The sequence below is a fragment of the Syngnathus typhle genome, linkage group LG14 (assembly GCF_033458585.1).
Source record: "Syngnathus typhle isolate RoL2023-S1 ecotype Sweden linkage group LG14, RoL_Styp_1.0, whole genome shotgun sequence".
NCBI lineage: Eukaryota > Metazoa > Chordata > Actinopteri > Syngnathiformes > Syngnathidae > Syngnathus > Syngnathus typhle.
The window spans coordinates 12,182,178-12,207,050 of NC_083751.1; the positions used below are offsets into that span (position 1 = coordinate 12,182,178).

A 24,873-nucleotide genomic window follows, 5' to 3' on the forward strand; every position below is an offset into this window, starting at 1 on the left:
GCGCAAACACACGCACACACACAACACACACACACCCCTCTGCTCAGCCAAATTTATTGTGTGACATTATTATGTCACGCACCAACATGATAATGACAAATTGACTCCTACAGTACTAAAACTACAGACCAAAGACCACATTTTCAACAATGAACATCGTGTGCATTGTCTCACACAGACAAACTCTCAGTTCAACAAATTCCACAAACAAAAACATAATACGTTTTTTCACTTACTATGTGTGGCGGGACATTTCGGGACCATTCGTTTTAGTTTGTCGTTTTCAGGAGACAAGATTTCAATAACGTCACTGAGGCATATTTGGCCACCCCTGGTATAAGGCACAGGTGTCAAACTCAAGGCCCGGGGACCAGATGCAGCCAGGCACATCATTTTATGTGGCCCACGAAGACAAATTGTGCTTCATATTCATGTGCCATTACTCGAATTGCAAACTGTCTTCACTTTTAATAATATTTTATTTTTAAATATTAGACCTGTTTTTACTTGTCTGATTTGAAAACGAGTAACTTGTCAGTTTGTTTTGTAGCTTTTACTGTATATAAAATGAGAAATACATTTATTTGGGGTGACAGTCATAACGGCCCTCCAAAAGAAGCTATGACTACAATGCGGCCTGCGAAAATTTTTTGACACCCCTGGTATAAGGGATAGCCTTTTCAGAGCATAGTCATCGTAATTTATTCAATCTGTTGTTTTACTAACATTTAATCAGTGATCAATCACGTATCTTAAATCATGCTTTTCCTCCTTTGAAGCGACTGTACGTCAAACCCAAAGGCCACCATTTTATAGGTAAAAGAATTGTTGAATCTATTTGTTTTCGCCATAATACTCCTGCAGTCATCTTAAATTTGTTCAATTTATCAATCCCTTCCATTGTTTATCCTGAATGAATCACGTGAATAATGTGTTATTCAAACTTTAACGTTCATAACTTATCCACCTGTTCCCCTCCCCCTTTTGACACATTCTAAAAAATGTGTCACTATGGTTAAAAAGTGAAAATAACTATGTCCATGGTAACATACCCATCGCCAGCTGGACTTCGGTGTACCTCCAGATGCCATCCTGGCCTGGAATCACCAATTCTCAGTCCCTGAAACTCGACTGGCAGCATCTCACATGGCTGTATGAACAAAAGCCATCACCCTCCTGTAGCTGAGCATGCAGCTCTCCGCACAATAAACATCCATAATACCAAAAAATACAATTCATAATGATAAACAAAAAATAAACGTATGAAATTGAAAACTGGAGCCTGCCGAGCCTGTCCTGAAAACGATCACGTTTACAAACTCATTATGAAAAGTAAGGAGTTAGGTGTTAATGCATGTTCACAGACATGACGCAAAATTCTCCAAGACTGCAGTTGACAACCTGCAAAGTAAACACGAGTTTAACAAATAAATCACAATCTGCTCCCTGGGTTGCTGTTAGAGGCTGCAATACAATTAGGTAAAACATCGAAACAAAGCAAGTCATCACAAATTCGGTCACATACATTTCGTCACACAGTCAGGTAAGTCTGAGTTGTTGTCATACACCGTCTTGGCACAGAGTCTTGATTGTCAATGCTGGTATAGTCACGTCTGGTCATAATATTGAAATGGGGCTTCTCCATTGAAGTCTGTGTAGGGTACATTGTGACAGCAAACGAGCAGGTGATCGAGCAAGCGTCTGATACGAGAGCATTGTGTTCGTATGGAGCGTGTTTGAAGTGAACAGCAGAGAAGAAAGCGCATCTGTAATGGCGGCCTCCATATCATATCCGGATTTAGCAAAAAAAAAAAGTATTTTTATAATAAGTTTTGTATAATGCGCACCCCAGATTTTAGGACAATAAATCAGTTAAATTTTGCGCGTTATACATGGAAAAAACGGTACTTTGCTCACGTCTCACACTTAGACTATTTTGACACTTTGTGTTGAGCTGTAACTTCAATATTTCCACCTTTCCATATTTCTTCCACTAAACAGTTCCATTTTGCTTTCAGTTTAAATTCATCCCTCCAAATAACTACCTCTGGCAAAGAACCAAAAATTTAGCACTCCCTTTTACTGTTACCTTGTTCCTTCATTCATCTCCTCACAAGCATAACTGACCTTCCTAAAAAATAATGATACTAAAAATAATGCTTAAAAAACAATATACACAGCTTCCTCCTGCCACTTACACTATCACCTTGAAGATTATCGTTCTCATTTTTGTTGATGGCAATTCTTGGAATTAAAAGAAATGCTTACTCTTGATAATGGAGTCACACTATATCACACATTTTGAAAACCTTCTTCCACGGTCCCCGTTTGTACCTATCAAAACCAATTAGAAATATTTTTGCTGTCATGATCATCATTGTGGCCCTCACACTTATTGTTCCTGTACTTTAAATCGTCAATTGTTGTACATTTGAAGCCCTTTGAGATTTGCTTGTGGGCTATATAAATAAACTTGACTTGCCTTGACTTTATTATTATTCAACTTCTTCTGCATTCTTCTGCCTCTTTTTTATTTATTTATTTATTTATTCTTTTTTTTTAGCTTAACTACTTCTACGAATCCATCTGATTCACTTCATTCCACTTTTAACACATTCTAAATATTCATGCCAAATATTCTAAATATTTACGGTTTTCGAGAAATTTACAAATATTAAGCCAATATTTCACCATTCATTCTTCATGGCACATTCAATATTTCTCATTTTCTTCCACATAGTTCCTCCAACTCACCTTCTTTCACTTCCTAGATTAAAATTTCACATTTTCACTTTTAACATTGCGGTATAATTTTGCAAAATTTCCTTTTTCCCCTTCTAATTTTTTTTTTTTTCCACTGAGTCAACCCATTTCAATTTTTTAACTGTTCATCTTATGCCTACCTATTCCAAAACTTTCCACTTACCAAATATTCCAAACTTTCAATTTTGAAATTCACGCCCAATTTTACAAAATTCTTTCTATATTTTCATCCATTTTCTGACCAATTCAACACGTTCCGAATTTAAACATAATCTTGTAGTATTCCCCGAATTTTTATTCAGCCTCTTCGCCTTCACACGCAATTTCTACAGAAATGACAAATTCTAGTTATTATTGTTAATCCTCCGTGACCCTCGTAAAGACAAGCCGCACCAGTAATGGATGGATGAATGGATTGCTAATCCTAACCCCAAGTGCCAATCGTAAATTGCCATTTAAATCAATTGTCGCAAGGGTCATGTCAATGTATTTGTTATTTAAAGCCCTACTGTATTCTTTTTTAATTAAGTCAAAGTCGAAAGTCAAAGTCAGCTTTATTGTCAATCTCTCCACATGTCACAACACACAAAGAGACCGAAATTACGTTTTCTCTATCCCACGGTGACGAGACATATTACACGATAGCAATACAAGTAAGCGACACAATATAAAAACAAGAAGGCAAAAATTCAAACAATAAATAGTATGAGTGATGAATAAATAATAAATAAACAGATAACACAATAAATAAGAGGAGCAAAACGGAGCCAGCAAGCATAGCGCAAAAAGTACAGGACGCTACGCAGAACGGGGAAGCGAGTTCAAGATCTTAACAGCCTGGAGTATGAAGCTGTTGTTGAGTCTGGTGGTGCGGGAGCGCAGGCTCCTGAACCTCTTCCCAGAGGGCAGAAGATCAAACAAAGAGTTAACGGGGTGACTCACATCACTCACAATCGCGGTCGCCTTGCGGGTGAGATGGGAGATGTAAATGTCTTTCAAGGAGGGGAGTGAAGCACCAATGATCTTACCAGCCGTGTTCACTATGCGCTGCAGGGCCTTCGAGTTGTAGTCAGTGCAGCTGCCACCCCAAACAGCAATACAGCTGGAGAGGACGCTCTCAATGGTGCCACGGTAAAACGTAGTCATGACGGCCGGAGGAGCGCTCGCTCGCCTGAGTTTCCGCAGGAAGTACAGGCGGCGCTGGGCCTTCTTTGCCAGTGATGCGGTGTTGGTGGACCAGGAGAGATCCTCACTGATGTGCACCCCCAGGAACCTGGCGCTCCCCACTCTCTCCACTACAGCACCGTCGATGGTCAGCGGCAGGTGTTGGGTGTGACCCTTCCGGAAGTCAACAACAATCTCCTTGGTCTTGTCGACGTTCAGCAGGAGGTTGTTGTCCCTGCACCACGTGGCCAGAGGGTCAACCTCCAGCCTGTACTGAGTCTCGTCTCCCTTGGTGATGAGACCCAGCAGAGTCGTGTCGTCAGCTAACTTCACTACGCGGTTGTCGCTGTAGGTTGCAGCGCAGTCATGCGTCAGGAGGGTGAAGAGCAGCGGACTGAGCACGCAGCCTTGGGGGGCCCCCGTGCTCAGCGTGATGCTGGCGGAGATTTTGTCGCCCACGCGTACCACCTGTGGCCTCTGACAGAGGAAGTCCAGTAGCCAGTTGCAGAGGTAGGTACTGAGGCCCAGCTTGTCAAGTTTGCTGATGAGACGTTGTGGCACAATGGTGTTGAAGGCAGAACTGAAGTCCACAAACAGCAATCTCACATACGAGTCCCTCCTCTCCAGGTGGGTGAGGGCCAAGTGGAGGGCAGAGCAGATGGCATCCTCAGAGGACCGCTTGGCTCGGTATGCAAACTGGAAGGGGTCAATGGTGGGGGGGAGAACGGAACGGATGTGCTCCATGACAAGCCGCTCAAAGCACTTCATGATGATGGGCGTAAGTGCCACGGGGCGGTAGTCATTGAAGCAGGACGGAGGAGGTTTCTTCGGCACAGGTACGATGGTGGCAGCTTTGAAACACGACGGGACGATGGCCTGCTGCAGGGAAGTGTTAAAGATGTCTGTGAAGACATCCGTCAGCTCCCCAGCGCAGTCCTTCAGCGCTCGACCCGGGATGTTGTCAGGGCCCGCCGCCTTACGGATGTTGATAGCGGCAAGCGCCCTCCTCACGCTGTCGGCGGAGAGGCACAGGGGCAGCTCGTGTGAAGGGGGAGTGGCCTTCAGCGGGCAAGTGCTGTTCTGAGCGTCGAATCGAGCAAAGAAGCGGTTAAGGTCATTGAGCAGACGGACGTCCCCTTCACAGCTCTGCGGTGCGGGCTTGTAGTCCGTGATGGTCTGAATGCCATGCCAAAGGCTCCGTGCGTCCCTGCTGTAGTACATTGTATTACTATTTTGCTGACTATCCAGAATTCCAAATTTCTTATGGCCCCTCACCCCTTCAAGCTCAAATATGCATCCTATAAATCAGTCGCAATTGATGTGTAATTAAATTCTGTCGTAATTCAGCCTTCCGTTGCCCGAATCCAAATTTTCACCGGTCCAATTATAAAATTTCATTATTTCCATCAGATTCATTATGTCTTTGAAATGATTTAATTTCTATCAATCAATGTCCAATTTCCAAAGTTTTTGATCACGCTGTCGTATGATTTGTTATTATTAGTGCATCTTCACTGTCCATATCTATGTATTTTGTTTTTTATCCCCGTTTCAGTGTCAATAAGCAGCCTTATTATTCCCTCTTTTATCAAAACTCCTCAGTTATGTCCGCCCCAGCACCCAAACACACATCCATCCCTTTTGTCCCACACTCCACCAACTTTGTAATGCTTCAGCAGTCTTTAGCAATGTGTCCAGTTTGACTTCATGTGCCTCGTGCAAGTCTTTAGCAGCCTCTCCTCTTAGATTCTCATGATGATGATTCAGGGCTGGATTGTCCGCCTTTCTCAAATGCGTCCATCTTGTCTTTGTTCTTTCAGTCCATTTTCTTTTTGATCTGCAACTGTGTTTATTCCACCAACTGTATGGTTCTTGTCCTGTGAAGAGCTATGCTTACCCCCTTCAAGCATGATAATAGTTCCCGTTGTTCTCCCAAAGGTCAAAGGTGTCTCATGACCAGGGACAGTCCTCTGTTGATTTTGAGGCAGCCAGTGGAGTACAAGGACTCAGTTCAAGACTTGTGCCACGCGCTAGGGCAGAACACACTGGGACACAAATTTCACAAAACTATCTTCGTGTTATTAGTCTTCCTGTGCAGTATTTGTTCCTTACACCCCAAATCTTCCTATTAAAACTTTGTATCCTATCAGTTGCGCACACTCATCATCTTACTATCAAGCTGCCCTTATTAAATGCTTTTTTTTTTTTCCCCTTCTGAGTAATCCATCCACCCTACCCATTAACACGGCTAAAATCCTAGTTCCAGTGTTTCTCATCAAATAAAGTTCTGAAATCCTTTGTATCAAACTGTAATGTAATTTAACAATCTACCAACATGGTTGTATATGCGGTGAATGTTATTGTTCAATCTATAGGTCATACAGCGCCTGTGTTTCAAATATGACACTCCTCCTTGATTTACCATCTCATAAGTTATTGTTGTCAGCAGCGCTAAATGATAGTGCTTGAAAGTGAATGTCTCCTTGCCCAGTTTACAACACATGCCACATTTCAGCCAGTATTTATTTATGTATTTATTTTCCATCCTCATGTTAGCTGGCATATGTCGGAATTAAAATGTAATTTTGCTTTTAATTTTAAGTCTTTCGGAATTGCTATATCCTTACTGCACCGAGATAAACTGTTAAATATATCTTTAAAAACAAACTAAAACGATCTATGCTCCTGCACAGACTCTTAAAAGTGGCACCCAAATGCCAGATTACAAATCAAACCTCCTCCTTCACTCTCACATTTTTTGATAAAACAGCCTACCGTAATTTTCGGACTATAAGTCGCACCGGAGTATAAGTCGCACCAGCCATAAAATGGCCAATAAAGTGAAAAAAAAACATATATAAGTCGCTCCGGAGTATAAGTCGCATTTTGGGGGGCAATTTATTCGACAAAATCCAACACCAAGAACAGTCATGAACGAGCAACAACAGGCTAATCGATAGGTATGCTAACGTGACATAAACACAAACTAAGAGCTGAGAACGGCCCTGATGTAAAATTCAGAGTTATTCAAAAAACTATTACATAAATAACACGTTAATAAAACCATCTGAGTCACACCAATTCATTAAATCCATCAATCGTCCTTTGTCAACAATACGTGCGCGCCGCTGACGACTCTTGTACTTCAAAATATTCCACAGGCCCATATAACGATATATAAATTATATATCAAATAACTATTATATAAGCAATAATGTTATCAAACCATCTGTGCACTCTAAATCATTAAATCCATCGATCAAATTCCTCGTCCTTTGTCAACATCACCGCGCGTGCACCCTGACGTCAGCCTCGTCGTTATTCCACAGATCTACTATATAACTATATTGTAGCGTTAACAAAGTTCAAGGAAAGACGTGGGTTTGGTAAACGGCTCTTTATTTAACAAAACAAACTTACAGGTGTGTGGCGGCGTGGGCTTCCAGCCACGGAAGTGGAAGAGAGCTCCATAGAATAGGACCGGGCGTGCGTAAAAGCCATGACCGAGCCCCATCCACCGTCCTCGGACAGCCACCCGGCTAAGCGCCACTTCCATCCACGGAGGTGAAAGACAGCTCGGTAGAGTAAGACCGGGCGTGCGTAAAAACATTGTCCGAGCCCCATCCACCGTCCCTGAACAGCCACCCGGCCGAGCGCCGGCGCCCGACTTCAATCCACGGAAGTGAAAGAGAGCTCCGTCGAGTGACGCGCAACGCGATGCGACGTCGCGTCAGCAGCGCGGCGGTTGTTTACATAAAGGACAAAGCAGACATAACTAGACATTTTTGATAGGGGGTAATGACAAAGGATTTTATAACTTTATGATCTGATATTTATTTCTGAGCACTTTGAAATAACTAATGTTTTTTTATATATTGCCTGAATAGCTTAATGATCCTTAAGGAACTGTTTAATGCATGCCTGATGATTTTCTAAATCACGGACACTGCCAAAGTCGTCTAAAAATGTTCAGTACTTGATTGTATCTTATGTTTTGACTAATGCTAGACGCCAGTTTTCAATTACTACTGAACGTTCTGGAGAGGGAAATATTTTGCCTCAAAGAAAAGATATGGTTGAAAGCATGATTAAACTAAGAATATGATGACGTAAGCAAGTAGTACATGGAGTATCAAAAGAACGAACAAACAAAAACATGGTAAGTGAGTACAAACTTTGCATAGTCAGGGAACATTAATAAATTGATGATGATACAGCCAAAAGCTCACATAATTCCGTACAAAATGACAAAATTGAAAGAATGATGAATAGGCAGTGTGCGACAGTGGGCGAAGTGGATGTATGTGCAAGAATGGTTTACACTGTAAACTTTACAGGAAGGACACCGGTAGAGGTGCCAGAAGAAGAGCGGCAGGAGGAAAAACAACCAAGAACCCGGCCAAAGGTGATCGCCAAGGCTGAAAGACGGGATGGAAGACAACAGCCCCCACACACACGGAATCGCCCATAATCAGCACCCACCCCCACGGAACCAGCTCTCACCGAACCAGCACCCACTCCCATGGAATCAAAATCTCCTTCGAACTTGCCACACCCCCTGACTCATCACCCATCAAACTCGGCCCACACTGGCATGTGCAACTGAATATAAGCTGAGCAAACAACCTTGAACGTTGCCTTTTCTGAATGACTTTCTGCTCTTGAGCATGGTCGCGCGAAAGGCCCAGCGCTGTAGTGTACTTTCCTGAAAACAGAGCTTTCTTAACAAAAATTGTGATTGTACTCAACCAACGTGTGTAAGTCTAATTACTGCTTCAGTGTCTTAGCATTTTCCTAAATCTGAAGAAATCAAACGAGCATGCAATGGCTTTTGCCGTGAGGCGCAGATAGCGCGCTCCCTAAATTGTGGACCAAAAATCCAACAGATCCATTTCCATATGTGTCTAGAAAGTTGATCATGTCATAAATGCATGATGCCCTGCTGTGAGTTTGGCGTGAAGCTTTGGAACGCGACCATGTCAAGTTGGTTCCGAGAAGCCAGTTAACATGGGCGTGTATACACAAGGCATCAGATCAACGCGTACCCTCGCCGGGTAATTTAGTTTTGGCTATATGAAAATTATCCATTGCGTCAACTTTGTGCCACATTGGTGCAGCGGTTATGGCGGTGCTCAGTACGCTGTACTTTGTTCCTTTGCGTCACGGGTTCAATTCCCGCTTATGACTTTTCCATTTTATATATTGTTTGGTGTTTGCTATGTGTTGCAGCCAGTCGGAAATGCAAACGAGACGTTTCGTTCAGCGTTTTTTATTGAGAATTTGAACAGTTGCAGTCAGGCAAGCTCCAAGTCGCTTGTGACGAATCTCCAGCCGCAAAACACAAAATCGCTTTACCATAACAGTCGTAACTCGAGACGGTGAGCAAGATAACATGGGAGAAACTTGACATGTAAAAATGGCACAAGCCGATAGGCGGATCTTTTTTTTACGCTAAATATACACAAAACACCTTTTTTTTTCATATTGCTTCACACCAACATTGAGCAATGCATCGGCACGTCTTATTTTCTAGTGTGCTGTTATGTACAAACTTGTGAGGAACACAGTCAAAGCTACAATAATTAACTGGTATCAATCAACTGCTAATATGACAACTGATGCTTTTGCGCGAGTGCCAAATTATTGTCAGCATGTGTGTTAACCCATAGCACGGGGCTAACTGAATGGTTGAAGAACAATGCGAAAATAACTCTTACTTTTTGTTTCTACATGCACAGCAAGCACACGACGCTTCGCTCACCACACTAGCGTTCTACCGCGAGCATGATTCGCTGCGTGCACACCAAACACGGGGTGAGCGACAGCCAGACACTTCATCTGCGTCGTCCACCGGCTGTAACCCTCTTGTATGTCTTTTTAACTTTATTACGGCCAATCGCCGCTGATGACCAAAACATGTTTCAACTTCGAGTGGCCGACATTGTCATGTTAACATTGGTGCCGTATGGGTCGAGTTCACCAGCTTAAAATATGAAAGGAAAAAAAAAGTAACAGCATACTTAGTTCCTCTCTCACAGTTCTCCAAGCCTGTTTTCCCCCATTTACTTTTGTATGCTTACATGGACGTGTTGTAGTTCTCGGGATGATCATCTTTTCCTGCATTTTCTTGAAACGCTTCTCACAGTCTGCCGTCTACCCGGGTGTTCAGATCGGCTCAAGGGCGTGTGACTGTTGATGGCGTCGTGTTACGGCAACTTCAATTAGACAAAGTACACTAACGCTCATTAAATTAGAGTCAGGATGCACTCATGAATAGAGAAACATAGTATGTACAGTCAAACCTCGGTTTCCGACCACAATCCGTTCCAGAAGGCGGTTCGAGAAGTTAATCTGTTGAATTCCTAATCTATTTTTCCCATTACAAATAATGGAAAAAACTTTAAGCCGTTCCAAGACAAAAAAACCCCGCCTTTTTAAAGCATTTTTTCATTTGCGCATTTTTGTCCGATCGCACAACTGCAACGCCGAACGCGCAACCGTAGCGCGCCGCCGAACGCGCAACTGCACCACGCTGGTCGCATTACTGTGAAAGAGCCGTCGCTGAAATTTAGAAAATATTTTTTAAGTCCTGATGTACTTTCCAAAATTTAAGTGGACCTCAGTGCGCAGGGAGCTTAATTTGGTCCGATCGCGCAACCGCAGCGCGCAGGGCGCTCATTGTCGCATTGCTTTAAGAGCGTCTTTGTGTTTTAGGATGGTTTTACTGCTCTTGCTTTCTTTGGAGGCATGATTAGGGGTTAATACAATCCTCAAAGTAACGAAAATACAATAACAAACGGAGTCAGTCGGCATCCGGGGCGCGCGGTCGGGTTTTCTCGGGTCCCTTCGGCTCATCTCGCGAGGTTCGTCCTAAGAATTTTGTTCAACAACCGAAGCAAAAAATCTCAAATTTTTTGTTCAAATTCCAATTTGTTCGAGAACAGGGACGTTCGAAAACCGAGGTTTGACATATCGACTGCAATATTGCTAGCTCTAATGTAATATTGTGCCTCAATAAATAAGAGTTAGGATATGTCCTTCCTTTGTTTATTAGCGTTGGCTCATTCAATTAAATTCACACGAGGTTAGCTCAAATGAAGACTCTCTCAAATGTCTTTCATCAAACATTTAAGACTGACTTCTGTTGTCCGTTTTGTGGTCGGCCTTCGTGCCTGGGGCCTCCAGCTGGACCATGGGACTGGGGACGTAGTTGAATGGAGAAACTCTGGCCGCCTTGCTTGGAGATACGTGGCGGAAATGCACGGCTCCGCCCACATGCCCGTCTGGTTTTGCGGTAGAGGTGGTGCCGTCTGACTCTCCATCTTGAAAGTTCTCCCCCCCGGCAATGGCGCTACTCTTCCTGAATAGCTCTCGTCCGGCCGCATCTTCCAGAATGGCTGCCGTTGACTCCGCACTGGGAGAGGTGCTGGAGTTGATCTTTGTGTTGGAGAACTCTTCTGTCTGAACCGTAGCGTCACTCACACTACGCGAGGCTGGGAGGATCGTCTGCATCTTCTCTGTCAGAGACAGAGATGGCTTGGCCTTATCAGGTGATGGCACCAGAGGCAAGGCGTTTGGCGGCAGAGAGCTTTTTAAGAGCTGAGCTACGTCTTCATCCTTGAACCTCCTCCAGGTGACGCCGTCATTCATACAGGTTCTGGGACTTTTCTTCTTTGTATCATGCTCGCTTTTGGCTCGTGCGCTTGAATCTGAGGATGATGAACGGAGGGAAGAGCGACTGGTCACTCGGCTCAGCGTGTTTATACTCGGAGATGAAGCGTGAAATGTTTTAGATGTTTCTTTGTGCTGCTGCTGTTGTTGTCTGTCTCCCCAAACTTTGCCTGGGGCATTTTGTTGAGCTGCCTTGTTGGGCCTTTCAGAGCTGGTTCTCCTGGATGGACGTCTTGTGGACAGGTCCCGTTCCCTGGAGGCGATTCTGGCCTGTAGCTGAGGTCTGTGGACTCGCTGTGCTTGGCCTGTACTTGTTGCTGTCATCTTTCTTGGGGGCTGGGCAGCCACCTTGAGTTCTTGGCAGCGGGACGAGCAAAGGAAGACTGCCGAAGCCGCCTGGTGGGGGGAAGCATTCTGGGATCGGGACTTGTGGACACGGGGCATGCACTCACGTTTCAGTCCGCTCTTTGAGTCCTTGATGAATGTCAGCTGTCTCAAGAATCCGCTGGCATCTGACTCACCATCATAAGAATGGGCTGGGCTCACCCTGTGCAGGTCAGTTGGGCTCGTGGGAAGGACTCGTTTGCCACCGACCTGATTTTGTCTCCCTGTGGCCTGGTGGGTGATCAGAGGTGAAAGAGGTCTGGCTGGCCTTACGGAATTCTTCATAAAAGGTATTCTGACTGGTGACTTCTGGGTTTTGGGTGGTGGTGTTTTTTCCACTTTAGTAACCACCAAAGAGCGTCCTTTCCTTTCATGGGGGCTACTTGACAGTGTGCTATTCTTTTTCTGGATAGTCCTGCTTGTGAGTTTCTTCTGAGAATGCTTGGATGGTGTCGAACTTTGTGACGACCCAGAAGAAGAACTGTGCGGTATCCTCGGAGGTGGAGTTGAGCTCCTTTTTGGCAGATAGAGCTCCGTGTCTTGCGGTCGTCCTAATCGGTGAAGGCTCTTTGACCTGTGCTGAGCCAGCTCTGGGTTCTTTGGAGAGGCCACTTTCCTGGGTGGAGGAATTTGCGACGGAGCCGTCTCTTTGATGGGAGTGTAGATGACTGTTCTGCCTCTGAAAACCACCGGCAAGTTGGGCACTGGCTTGCGCTGTGCAAAGTCCAGAGGTTTGTTGGCCTTTTTGTCTTGAGCAAATTTTTTCTCCTTGGGGGTAAAGCTTGAGGTGGACATAAAGGACAAAACAGATTCACTTTCTTCAGAGGAGAACTCTTGGGACTTGGCTGCCTGAAGTCCCGTCACCACAGCATTTGCACCCTCTTGAATGGCTCTCCATTCCACACTGTTCAGGTCCGATGCTTGATCCCACGCTGGGTCATCACTGTCTTCATTTATGTTCCAGACTTCCTTGGGCTTTTGGCCATTCTCCGCTTTCTTCTTCCTGGCGGCCATCTTCCGTCTCTGTTTGGGCATCGCCGAAGTGATGCACTTGTGAAGGAGGTCGTCTTCTGAGTCCACGCTGAGTGAACTTGGAGAGCTTTGGAGAGCGTCAACATGTCTGCAGACGGTCGAGGACTTGGCCTGCTGCATCATATGTAGACTTTTGTTGTGTCTGTCTTTGGAGCAAATCTGCTGGGTTTTGTATCGGTGATCCCCAGACTCGGCGTCGCTCAGGGAGCTCACTGAGGAGCTGAGTGAGGAAGAGGCTGGGAAGCCGTCCATCAGCTTTTGCTTGAGCACGTGAAAGCCTATGGGCTTTGCTGGCGACCTGACGATGTTGGTCATGCTTGTTGAGAGAGAAGTTCTGCTTTCTTCCCTGGTGTGGCTTCTGCTGGCAACTTTGGATTTGTCCTGATAAAAGTGCTTGGTCTCATCTAAAGAAGGTGACTTCTGTGCCGCGTGTCTCCTCTGATGAAGGCTATTTTCTGCCTTGTGATTTAGAACGGGTTTTGGGAGCTTCCCAGCGGCACTCTGGCATTTCACCTTCTTCCGTTGGCCGGGCGAGTCCTGGCGATTCCTCTGGCTGGCCACTCTGTCAGCCACTTCTTTGCTCTGCATCAGAACCTTCTGTGTGGGGATGACGTGTTTGCTTGTGTGGTCTGAGCAAACCACGGGCGATGGTGGTGGCAGCAGCAGCAGCGGCGGAGGCCTCATCTTGTTTGCTCTGTGGAAGTGGGAGAAGAGTCTCAAGTCTTGGATCCGCTTTGCCTCCTCATCAAGTATTCTTTCCTTGGCCAGGGGCCGAGACGGGCAGTCCTTTACTGGGTGCTGGAGAGTTTCGTCACTCAGTGAAGTTGCACGGGAGAAGTTGACCGGAGTCCCGTCAGCTGAGTCGGTGACGGCCGAGTCGTCAAACTTGACGTGGTTGTGCGGGACGACGGTTCTCCTGCCAGGATACAGCTGCGTCTTGCCATTTGGTAGCATCATGTAAACGGGAAGATGCAAAGCTTTTTGGGAAGTGAGAAATTGGGGAGCAACGCTGGTCACCAAGGAAGGCCTGACTTTTCTGAATCCGGACGGCATGGCCGAATTGATGCACTCCTTCAGTATCTCTATGTCGTCGTCAGAGTTGCCTTCACTGTATTTCTCAGCCTGGTCCTTTTGGTCTTGGAGAGCTAGGTTCCTGTCACGTTGCTGGAGGAGCGGCGTCAGTTTCAGCTCTACATCTTTCTCGACATAGTGCTCGTGCAGGGGCAATGCACTCAGGCTGGATGCACAGGAGAAATTCTCTGAGGGCTTTTCCACTGTGAAGTAGATCATGGTGTCCAAATCAGGAGGAAGGTTGAACCTGTCTTTGGAGTCGCTGACTTCGATAAACTTGCGCAGAGTGTTCTCCCACTGAGCAGCCGAGCTCACCGAGTGTACTTCCCCTCCGTTGAACTCCACGCAACAAGGAGTCTTGCTTCGGCTGGGAGGCATGGTTTGGCCGGGGCTGTCTGGAAGATCGCTGGGGCTGATGGCTCCGTCGTTCATCTCGCTGCAGGGATCGCTTTGGATGGAGCTGGCAATGGACGGAGACTCAAAACTGCCCAAAGAACTGACAGAACTGCAGCGACTCATGACCAGAGGAGTCTCGTGGATGTAGTTCTCTGAAGAACTAGATGGGGATGTGTCTTCGAGCACTACTGGGGAGGATCTCCGAAGAAATACATTTTCTCTTTTGTCCGGACACATAATTGGGATGGGATGGCTCTCTTGACTGGGGAAATCAGTCAGGAGCAACTGGCTGTCACTCAGATCCTCTAAGGTCTCGTCCTCCTCAGCCCGCTGGACATCGTCTCCCGCTTGAATCATTTCAAGTGAGGAGTCACTCTCCAGCTCGTTGTCACTTGGTCCATCCAGTGCTCCGTCTCCAGAAGAAAGTGAGGACAAGGAGCTGCACCGGGAAAAGCAGATAGGCGTGTTCTCCACAGAGTATTTCTGCACCGTCTCTATTGTGCCAACAGTTGGACTCCTGCCCGACGTCACTGGCGAAAACTTGCTGATGCTGCCTGCAGTGGGCACCCAGGCTTGCCTCCTCGTCTCTTCAGAAGCCTGATCGCCCATTGACGTCTTTGCCACACCATATTTAGCGAAGCTCTGAATGAGCGGGACCTGCAGATATGAAGGAGAAATATTGACGGAGGCCATGCTGATGTCAGAAGAGACTTTAGTGGACACACTGACTGGCGTCTGCGCCGGCGGGTCCTGCTTCTTTTCTGCATCTGAGTCGAAGAGTTCCAAACCCATCTTGTCTTTGCCGTCCACGGAATCTCTTTCCGGAAGATCTTGCTGACTCAGGAGAGCATGTTGCACGTTGTGGTGGGCCACCTCCAGATCCAGCCGATCGGGTCGTTTCTGGGGGATGCAAAGTTTTAGGGCGGGCCCAACTCTGTCTTTGCCACCACAGAAAACGTCGCTGGTGCTGCCACTGTTCAAGCTGTCGGTGGACACACTGGTGCAAGCGCTTTTCAGGCGCAATAAGGCATGCGCCCTGCTGAGGCGTTGGCAATGGACCGAGTTGGTGGTGTCTGAGAGACGGCAGGGGGAACACGACTTTGCGCAACTCTCGTTGAGTTCCTTTGATCCGTAAGGCCAATCGGCTAGGTGGTCTTCAGAGCTGAGGCTAAAACTGTCCTCGGAGGATGTATGCATGCTCATGTCCTCCACCAATCTATCAATCTTAGCAACGGTGTTGGTGATCTTCTTTGCCAGTTTCTCAGCAGCAGTGGACATGACTTCATCAGACAGCGGTCGGCTACGCTCCAGGTCCTGGCCGGGCTCACTGTCCCGCTTGTGATTTTCCAGTGAGTCGGAATTGCTGAGATACGTGGACAGCATGGATAAAGTTGCAGTGTCCAGACTGCAGGAAACGGGGGCCTCTTCGTCCTCAAAGCAGCCGGAATCTGAAGCGTAATCCTTGGCCAGGCTTTCAATGTGGCGCAGCTGCTTGGTGAAGCTCAAGTGCTTGGGGCTCCTTTCGGCCAGCGAGTCAAAAGTCTCAGCCAAGTGTTTGGCGTCTAGCTCGGCCTCCAGCGCCCTCTGTTTCCTCATGTAGAGCGAAGGCACGCACGAGCCCGGCGACAGCACCGAAGCGTCCCTGTACTTTGGGGGTCGATTGCTCAGCAAGTTCCTCAAAGCCGCGGCGCTGCCCATGGCAATGGTCTTGTGCTTGGAGTGAATGAGATTGCGCAGCATGCTCACTGCGCCCAAATCCCACAGCAGCTCCTGGTCCTTTGGGCTTCGAGCCGAGAGGTTCCACAGCGTGCCACAAGCGTTGCTGACAATGGTTAAACTGTGTGAGCGCAGGTGCTGCAGCAGAGTCTGGAGGCAGTTGTGATCTCGCAGGACTTGCCTGAACACAAAAAAACATCCAATCAAATGGTGAGCCAGCGAGCAAGCGGGCGGGCGGGCAATGGCGGCCAATCTGCGGTATGAATGCTGCTGGAAAACTGAATTTCCCCCTGGCCATCAATAAAGTATCCCTCCCTCCATCCATCCATCCACCCATCCCACCCACAACACGAGCGGACATTCACACCTGTAGTTCTCTCGCGAGGCCACCAAATTGGAAACATTTCTCAGGATTCCGCCTCCACTCTCGATGATGGCGAGTGAGTTGGTCTGGCAGTGGTACGTCAGCGTGCTAACCAGGAAGCCCAGAGCGCCGTCCACCGCACACACCGCCTCCTTGTTGTCCAAGCTGTGAGCCGACAGATTCCACAGTGCACTCAGCAGACTCTTCAACGTGGACTCCTAGAAAAGAAAGCCGAATTTATGCAGCTCTGGTGCGACACAGCCGCGTCTCATGGGCCTCACCTTTGTGGCCTGCAGGGCACACGTCATCAGGGCGGACACGCACCCAATGTCTCGCAAGACTCGCTTGCTGCTGATGTCGGCCCGCCAAGATAAGTTCCTCAAAATGCTGGAGACCACTTGGTGGAGCTCCTCGCTGTCTGAGCCCAACTGGGCCACAAGAGCCTGCAGGCAGCTCTTCCGGGAGCACAGCGTGGCCTGCGGATGGACACTGTTGACTGAACCGGGCAGGGACAACAAGTGCACACTGCACTGCTCCTTCACCGATCGCTTTATGCTCGCAAGCGTCATCGGCTGGTGTTCGCTTGGAACGCATGTGGGCCCCCACCTTGTTGACCACATCTCCAAAGGTGAGGTTGGTCAGGGCCATCCCGGCGTAGCGCCGCAGAGCCGTGTTGATGAGGTCGTGCATGCCGCTATGCGTGCCGTGCATTTGCTGGTCCAAGTCGATCAGCTCTGCCACCACATGCAGAGCACCTGGAGGGCAGCACAAGGCACTCTCTCAGAACTTGATTGGGAACCGTCTGCTTGGTTTGCGGATTTCACCCACCTAATTCGTTCATTGCACGGCGAAACTCTTCTTCAAAGGACAGCTTCATGATGGCGCACGTGGCCTGACAGATCTGAGGGTCTACAGGTTCGGGAATATCTGACGGAGTAGATCAAGAAAAAAATCAGCCAAGGCACAATGTCACAAACATTTTTTTGGGACCAATGAAATGAGATTGGCCATTTTTTGAGGCACACCTGAATCACCGGTGGAACACACTGAGGCCTCCCATCCTAATCTCAAGATAATACAACCAGCCACGCTTTTGACATCCCTCTGGTTTATCATTGTGTGCGTATAAAGTACTCACTGGTGATCCGGGTCTCGGTGTGGTTCTCTATCCAGTCCCAGCCGCTGTCACAGTAGGTCCGGAGCTGCTCCAGCATGTGCAGAACTCTCATCTCCCGGCGGGCTTGGCCCTCGTCCTGCTGGGAGTAGATGATGTTGTGCAGGGCGGCGCCGGCTCGGGACTTAGCGTCGCGGCTGCAGCGCGCCTCTCCCGGCCCGCCGGCGTCTTGGTGGAGCATCTGGACCAGCAGTGGAACACAGCCTGACTTCCTCATGGCAATGCAGCTGTCCTGGGAGCTGGAGAGCGCCAGCAGGGTCCGGGACATCTCATCCCTGTCTCTGTTGCCCAGCATGGAAAGCAGCCAGAAGATCATCTCCGCCTAGAGGAGGCAGTCGCCGTTGACAACGAGTCTGTCCAGTCACGCCGTCCGATTAGCTACCTTGCTGCCTCCGTCTGTCATGCCGTCTGCGCAGGCTGTCGTGTTGCTCTCTGGTTCTCCCACAGGAGGCCTCTCTGCACCCAGCAGCTGCACACACACGCACGCCCAATAGAAGACAATGACTTTGACATTTTTATTGTAGTGCACAAGCAGACCTTTTGGATCGGAATCATGTTTTTTTTATCACTGTGGAGTCAAGTGACAATGGCAAACAGGAAGTGAGTGAGACTTAGGGTGTATTCAGACCAAAAAAATCCTTTAGTCAGCTTGTTTGATCTGGACCAAAAGCGGACTTCATTTTTTTCGTTTGGTGCGGTTCCTATTCAGACTGTACATTTTGCAAATGAAATATACACATCCACGCTTGTGACGATCTGTGCTCCCATTGGACAGCAATGACCAGGGCGGCACACAGAGCACAGACCCGCAAATGGAGTAAAACATGAGAGTCCTACGCGCTGCGTTCCTGCTCTGCATATTTGTGCTGTTGGTGTGGATCTTTGTTGTTTGTATTCACACCTGAAGCGAACCGCACCAGAGTTCGTTTGTAAGCGAATCGAGACCACTTGAAAAAGTGGGTCTCGGCCCGTTTCTTTAATCCGCACCAGGATTCGTTCTCGTGTATTCACACCTGCATAAAAGGTCCGGACCAGCCTTCCAATCGAACCCTGGTCCGTTTAAAGCGGATACAAAAGTCAGGTCTGAATACACCCGGAAAAAGACGAGCGTAGCGGACGAGGCTAGCGGCTGAAGACTGAAAGAAGAGCTCGATTGTGTTACAAAAAGAACGGCAGGCAGCATTTTGTCACAAAGGCGCAAGCAGAGGTCTTATCATAAAGACACACCAACTTGCCCAGAGGAGCGGGCAACTGCGCAGACTTCCGGCTGGCGCCGACTTACAGAGTAGTTCCGAAAGACAGCTCTATTGACAGCGTCACAATCCCGGAAGGCATCAAAGTCTTCCTATTTATGTGGCCGCATTGTCCAGCGGCAGTCAGAGTCAAGACAAAGAGTTTTGCCTTTTGCATGGCAAAAACAAAGACTTTGTTGCCCAAGTCTTTTAGTTGGGCACACTGGAGACATTCCGGACCTGCAGTTGGCTCTCTTGACTCCCTTGGGTCTCCCGCAGTTCTTTCTCCAGCTGCTCCAGATGGGCGACACGCATCTGCAACGTGCACACAGGCTTGAGCAGGCTGCACCGGTCTGCCGTTTCTGCTCGGCTACCTGTGCACGATGCATCGTTTGCTCGCCGCTGCCGAAGCGCTCCTCCATGATGCGGCGCACCTGCTGAACTTCAAACTCCAGCTGCTGGCGGATCAAGTCCATCTGCAGGGAAAACTGCGGCAAGCAGAGGAAACACACAAGTGTCAGCCGCCGGCTGGGCCGGGCCGCTCTTTCCCTCATCGATCACGTCTGCGTGCCTTTACCGTGTCAATGCGAGGCAGGTGTGTGAGTTTCTGGGATAGCGCCTCCAGCTGGGTGGAGTACCAACAGCGCTCACGCTCCTCACGGTCAATTTCTCCCAAAAGTTGGTTCCTGCGGTGGGACGAGAGCACCGTTAGGTGTTTGCATCACTAACTTCCGAGGGTCTCCACCACGAAACGCATTGTCAAATTGATTCTGTCAGGTGGTCAGGAATGAAAAGTCACTAGTCCTCGATTGTTTTCTTGTAGCTAGCTCGGAATCGTCACAAAGGTGGCCAACACCAGCAAAACGCCCAATCAGTGGAAGCGCTGTGCATCAGCAAGGATGCGCTTTCAAAAGAAAAAAATTCTCCAAAAAACACAAAATCAATCAACTGGATAAGACGCAAGCGCAGGGCGCTCACCGCCCGCCCGCTCGTCCCCTGTTTGCCGCCCGCCTGCCCACCTCTCCTTGTAGAGTTCGTCCATGTGATGGTCGCTGAGGCGCCCGTCCGCCCCGCTGAAGACGGCCGTTTTGGGCGGGGCTCCGTCCAGGAAGTGATGCGGCGACATGATGGCGGTAACGTTGTCGCGAGTTGGCTGTTGAGCTGACGAAGAGGGGGAGGCCTGGCATGAAGGCAGTGCCAGGTGGTCTTCTCTTTCTGCTGGACCTCCTTGATTGTCCGCCAACAGATGTGACCGATGACCTTGATGATCTTGATGCTTCAGCTCGTAGTACTTGGTCAGGTCCACGTGCAGCTCTGAAACACGTTAGCATTATCAGTTAGCATTACGGTGTTAGCTCACAGTACCGCAGATGAGGCACTTTTTATAGGCAAGTTGACATTTACAGTTACATGCCTCTAATGTGCTAGCGCACTGTGCCAGGAAATGCCGGGCAGCGCTGAGTCCATAACGGCAACAAGAGGCAGAGAAGGTCCCCATCTAAGTTGCAGCATCGCTTGTTGTCAAGCAGGAACTGTCGTTGAGTGCTCTGCACTCTATTATGATGAGCCTCACATCCGGGCTCCTTTGCAGTAGCCCATCGAGTGCGTATGTGGCTGATATTTCGAACTGTGTTAAAGTCCTTGAGGAAGAATATTAGCGCTTTTTACTACTTCGTATTTCGGAAGGGTGTGTGTGTGTGCTTGCACACAGGGTGTTGTGATGCGAAGTGCAGTGGTGTTGGAGTAGTAGTGCTCGTAGTTAGTGCATGTTGCATGCTTCTTCCTGCTTGCTACCTTCTGCTTTCAGCTACTGCCGCCGGCTAGCCCCCTGTTTCCGGGGGCGAAAAGAGGAGCCGAGTGCGTAAGTCTCCTCAGCCGGTACATAGCCTCTCCACCGTCAAGACTTCTGCATGCCTCCTCGTGGCCACACATGGTGACTGGGTGCCTCACGGCTCCAGGCCAAATTGCAGGGGATCGATCAAGGGAGCAACAGTGGGCCCCTAGGCGTGACGTACAGGCCCACCGGCGTGTGGATGTCCTGGCGCCCGCTAACCACTGTCCCAGCTATGGGGGAAATAGCACCCCCGCTGCCTTGTGGGTACCGTCTGGAACAAAAAGGCTAAGGGAGCAAACCCCGACAGGAAACCCGGCTCGGACTCCGTTAGGCAGACTCATGCTTTAAAAAAGCATTGTTCTGGCAACTCCTGCGGCCAACCTGATGCCAAATGTATCGGTTCACCGTTCCTTTGGATGACAACAGGAAGGCCGAGAGGGAAGCCCTGATGCCTGGGAAACTCAAGGCTTCCATAAAGCTTGCCCAGGCTTCTTGCGCACTGGAGAGGCTCACTAGCCACAGCAGACGCTGTGCAAAAAACACCTAACCTCCAGACACAAGAAATATATGGTCTTTCGAGATTGTGATGCCGATGACTTCGGAAGGGGGCTCTCAAGAACCAGACTTGGAGATCCTCAATGTACGGCAGAAACAGTCAGAGCGCTAAAGTCCGTCTGTCATTCTCTCGCTCGTTGGGCGACCTCCTCATGCGGAACTCGGTCCTGTTACCGTCATCACTATGGGGAGTGTTTTTAGAGGGTCAGACCTTTGAGTTGGTGGAGCACGTCGCTGCGTCCCGACGACGCCAAAGTCCCCGCCTCCTGCTCCAGCTTACACTGCAGCTGTTTCAGCACTTCCTGTGTGGGGGCCACGACAACGACAAATGATTGGCAGGTCACGGCAAATGGAACCCTTGAAGTGTCGCAGTCAAGACTAGGACCTTCATGCCAAAGGTCTCGCTCTCCAGCTTGCAAAGGTGGTTAGAGTTGTCCTCTAGCTCCCGCCTCAGGTGGGAGTTTTCCTTGCGCAGTACTGCCACCTGGTGGGCCAGCTGGTCATAGGACGCCACCGCTGCATTGGCCATGGTTACGCAAGGGCAGAAGGGCACGCCCCTGCAGGAGAGGAAGCCATGGAATCATTGATAGAATGACGGATTGTGCAAATATTCTAATTCCAAATCCAACTGAAGTCAGCTCATTTGATTAACTTTAGTTTGGTGTTGTTTCCGCAGCGCATCCAGAAGCAAAGCCTCAGAGTAAAACTGGATCAAAAGTCAATGGATGAGTAAAAGTGATTTTATGAAACATGACATGTGGGCGTAAAATAGTGTGATATAAACGAATTATATATTTTAACATGTTGGCTATGGAAATAGTCTCTTTTTTTTTAAATCCAAAAACAAACTGTAGACAGAAACATCAATAATTGTTGAGCTGGGGGGGGTCTCTGATGTGCAGACCTGAAACAGGAAGTGGTTTTAGGTCATCTTCACCATTCTCTTGCATCAAAAAGTAAACAAAGAGCATCTGCGAATGACTCTACTACTGCTCCTCCTACAATCGTCTGGTTACTTTAGTAGTCGCAGCTGTCGTGTTCATCTTTGTACAGAAAAGCGTGGTGGCGTGATGTGAGCCGCTATGCTAACTTCATGCTAGTTAGCTCTGCAAGGACAGAAAACTGTCATCAACATCATCAGCAATGTTGCTGATCAAAGGTGCTGATTCAACACTTCCCAAAACTGTCAAGTTACCACGGCAACCCCATCCTACAAGCGAGGAGCCGAAACAATGCACATGCACAGCACATTAGCCTTGCCTAGCTTGGCATTGATTCGCACTTTGTGACGTCGTGCTGGTTTCTTCGTAGTTAGCACTTAGCCTGGGAGTCGCTGATGGTGTAGGCTGTACACTTCCCCTGTCTTGTGTGCCAACACCGTGAGTTGAATTCCCTCATGACGGTGTGAATGTTGCTCTCTAATATCACCATACTTGAGCTACTGCACACGTGGAAACAACTACAAAAGCTCATTAGGACAAATCACGCGTTTACAAAAGGACATTAGAATTATAAACACTCTCACACTAACAGGCTATTTCTTAAATCACAAATTCTTAAATTCAAAGATTTGGTAGGTAATCTAACTGCTCAAATCATGCTCAAAGTGAAGCATAACAGTTTGCCTAAAAATATTTAAAAGCATTTTCACCTACAAAACAGTGATTATAAACTAAGGATTAATGACAACATACCGTAATTTTCGGACTATAAGTCGCGTTTTATTTCATAGTTTGGGTGGGGGGGCGACTTATACGCAGGAGCAACTTATATATGTTTTTTTTCACAAATTTTTACTTGATCATTAACACATCACTTACAAGTACAGTTGACCACTTCACGTTATTTTTAGTATAGTTGATCACTTCACATGCTTTGATATCTTTATCTTGAACATTTTCAAAACATGAAAAATAGAGAGAAAAAATCAAATAAAGTAATTACCACTTTAAAGCGCCATATCCTCTGGACATGTCCTCTGTCACCAGGATGACATAAAGGACGAGAAATTTGATCGAAGGATTTAATGATTTGGAGTGACACAAATGGTTTGATAATATTGTTGTTTATGTGATAGTTATTTAAAATATAGTTTATATATTGTTGTATGGGCCTGTGGAATAATTTGAACTGCGGCGCGGCACACGGCATTGTTGACAAAGGACGATCGATGGATTTAATGAATTGGAGTGACACAGATGGTTTTATAAACGTGTTATTTATGTACCGTATTTTCCGCCCCATAAGGCGCACCTAAAAACCTAATTTTTTATCAAAAGTCGACAGTGCGCCTTATAGTCCGGTGCGCCTTATATATGGATCAATTGATGAATTTGTTGATCCATACTGGTTGTACACAGTGCTCTGCCAAAATGTTTTAGTACGTTTTAGTACGACTAGTAAATTACAAGGTCGCATCGCTTCCCTACATTACGGTAACTGTAGTCAGGGGGCGTCACCAAATAGCTGTTGTACCCGCGAGGCTATTTCATTTCAAAATGCGAGCTGAGGCTCATGGGAAATTGCGGATGGCTAATGCTATAACGATAGCTGCTATACGCGCGAGGCTATTTCATGTCAAAATAGGCTGCTCTGTTAATGTTTCGAGTAAATCTACGGATCGATATGGAAGGGAAACATAGGTAAGCAGTACCAATGCGTTAGATCGAACTTTAGTCAGTTCCGATCATTTTATAGGAGATCGTTTGAGAAACGCGATTGTTTACACTTTGCTGAGGCTCATGGGATTTTGCGGATGGCTAATGCTATAACGATAGCTGCTATATGCGCGAGGCTATTTTATGTCAAAATAGGCTGCTCTGTTAATGTTTCGAATAAATCTATGGATCGATATGGAAGGGAAACAGGTAAGCAGTACCAATGCGTTAGATCGAACTTTAGTCAGTTCCGATCATCTTATAGGAGATCGTTTGAGAAACGCGATTGTTTACACTTTGCTGAGGCTCATGGGAGATTGCAAGCTGAGGCTCATGGGATTTTGCGGATGGCTGATGCTATAACGATAGCTGCTATATGCGCGAGGCTATTTCATGTCAAAATAGGCTGCTCTGTTAATGTTTCGAGTAAATCTACGGATCGATATGGAAGGGAAACATAGGTAAGCAGTACCAATGCGTTAGATCAAACTTTAGTCAGTTCCGATCATTTTATAGGAGATCGTTTGAGAAACGCGATTGTTTACACTTTTCTGAGGCTCATGGGAGATTGCGAGCTGAGACTCATGGGAAATTGCGGATGGCTAATGCTATAACGATAGCTGCTATACGCGCGAGGCTATTTCATGTCAAAATAGGCTGCTCTGTTAATGTTTCGAGTAAATCTACAGATCGATATGGAAGGGAAACATAGGTAAGCAGTACCAATGCGTTAGATCGAACTTTAGTCAGTTCCGATCATTTTATAGGAGATCGTTTGAGAAACGCGATTGTTTACAGAAGGCTCGTTGGTTATTGGCTAGTGGGTGCATACCGCAACCCTAGTCAACTTCAGTTTGTTG

The 24,873-nt window shown here is 47.4% G+C and overlaps 2 protein-coding genes across 3 annotated transcripts in view; one reads left to right on the top strand and one right to left on the bottom strand.

Moving 5' to 3' along the window:
- The window catches only part of LOC133167007 (uncharacterized), a 31,822-nt gene extending 22,703 nt beyond the window's left edge, over positions 1-9,119 (top strand). For both annotated transcript variants that reach the window (XM_061297476.1, XM_061297478.1), the window contains exon 2: positions 8,265-9,119. The gene's annotated coding sequence lies outside the window, so the exon portion shown is untranslated. The remainder of the gene's footprint in view (positions 1-8,264) is intronic.
- Positions 9,120-9,180: 61 nt separating this feature from the next.
- On the bottom strand, positions 9,181-21,891 carry apc2 (APC regulator of WNT signaling pathway 2). Its single transcript, XM_061297492.1, has 13 exons — positions 21,742-21,891; positions 21,568-21,658; positions 19,987-20,281; positions 19,545-19,653; positions 19,342-19,455; positions 19,208-19,282; positions 18,118-18,204; positions 17,700-18,057; positions 17,390-17,488; positions 17,168-17,316; positions 16,843-17,037; positions 16,565-16,779; positions 9,181-16,378 (listed from the first exon to the last, which is right to left on the bottom strand). The coding sequence occupies exons 1-13, from the start codon at positions 21,883-21,885 to the stop codon at positions 11,056-11,058; spliced, it is 7,254 nt and encodes a 2,417-aa protein (XP_061153476.1). The 5' UTR covers positions 21,886-21,891; the 3' UTR covers positions 9,181-11,055.
- Between the last annotated feature and the right edge of the window lie 2,982 nt (positions 21,892-24,873).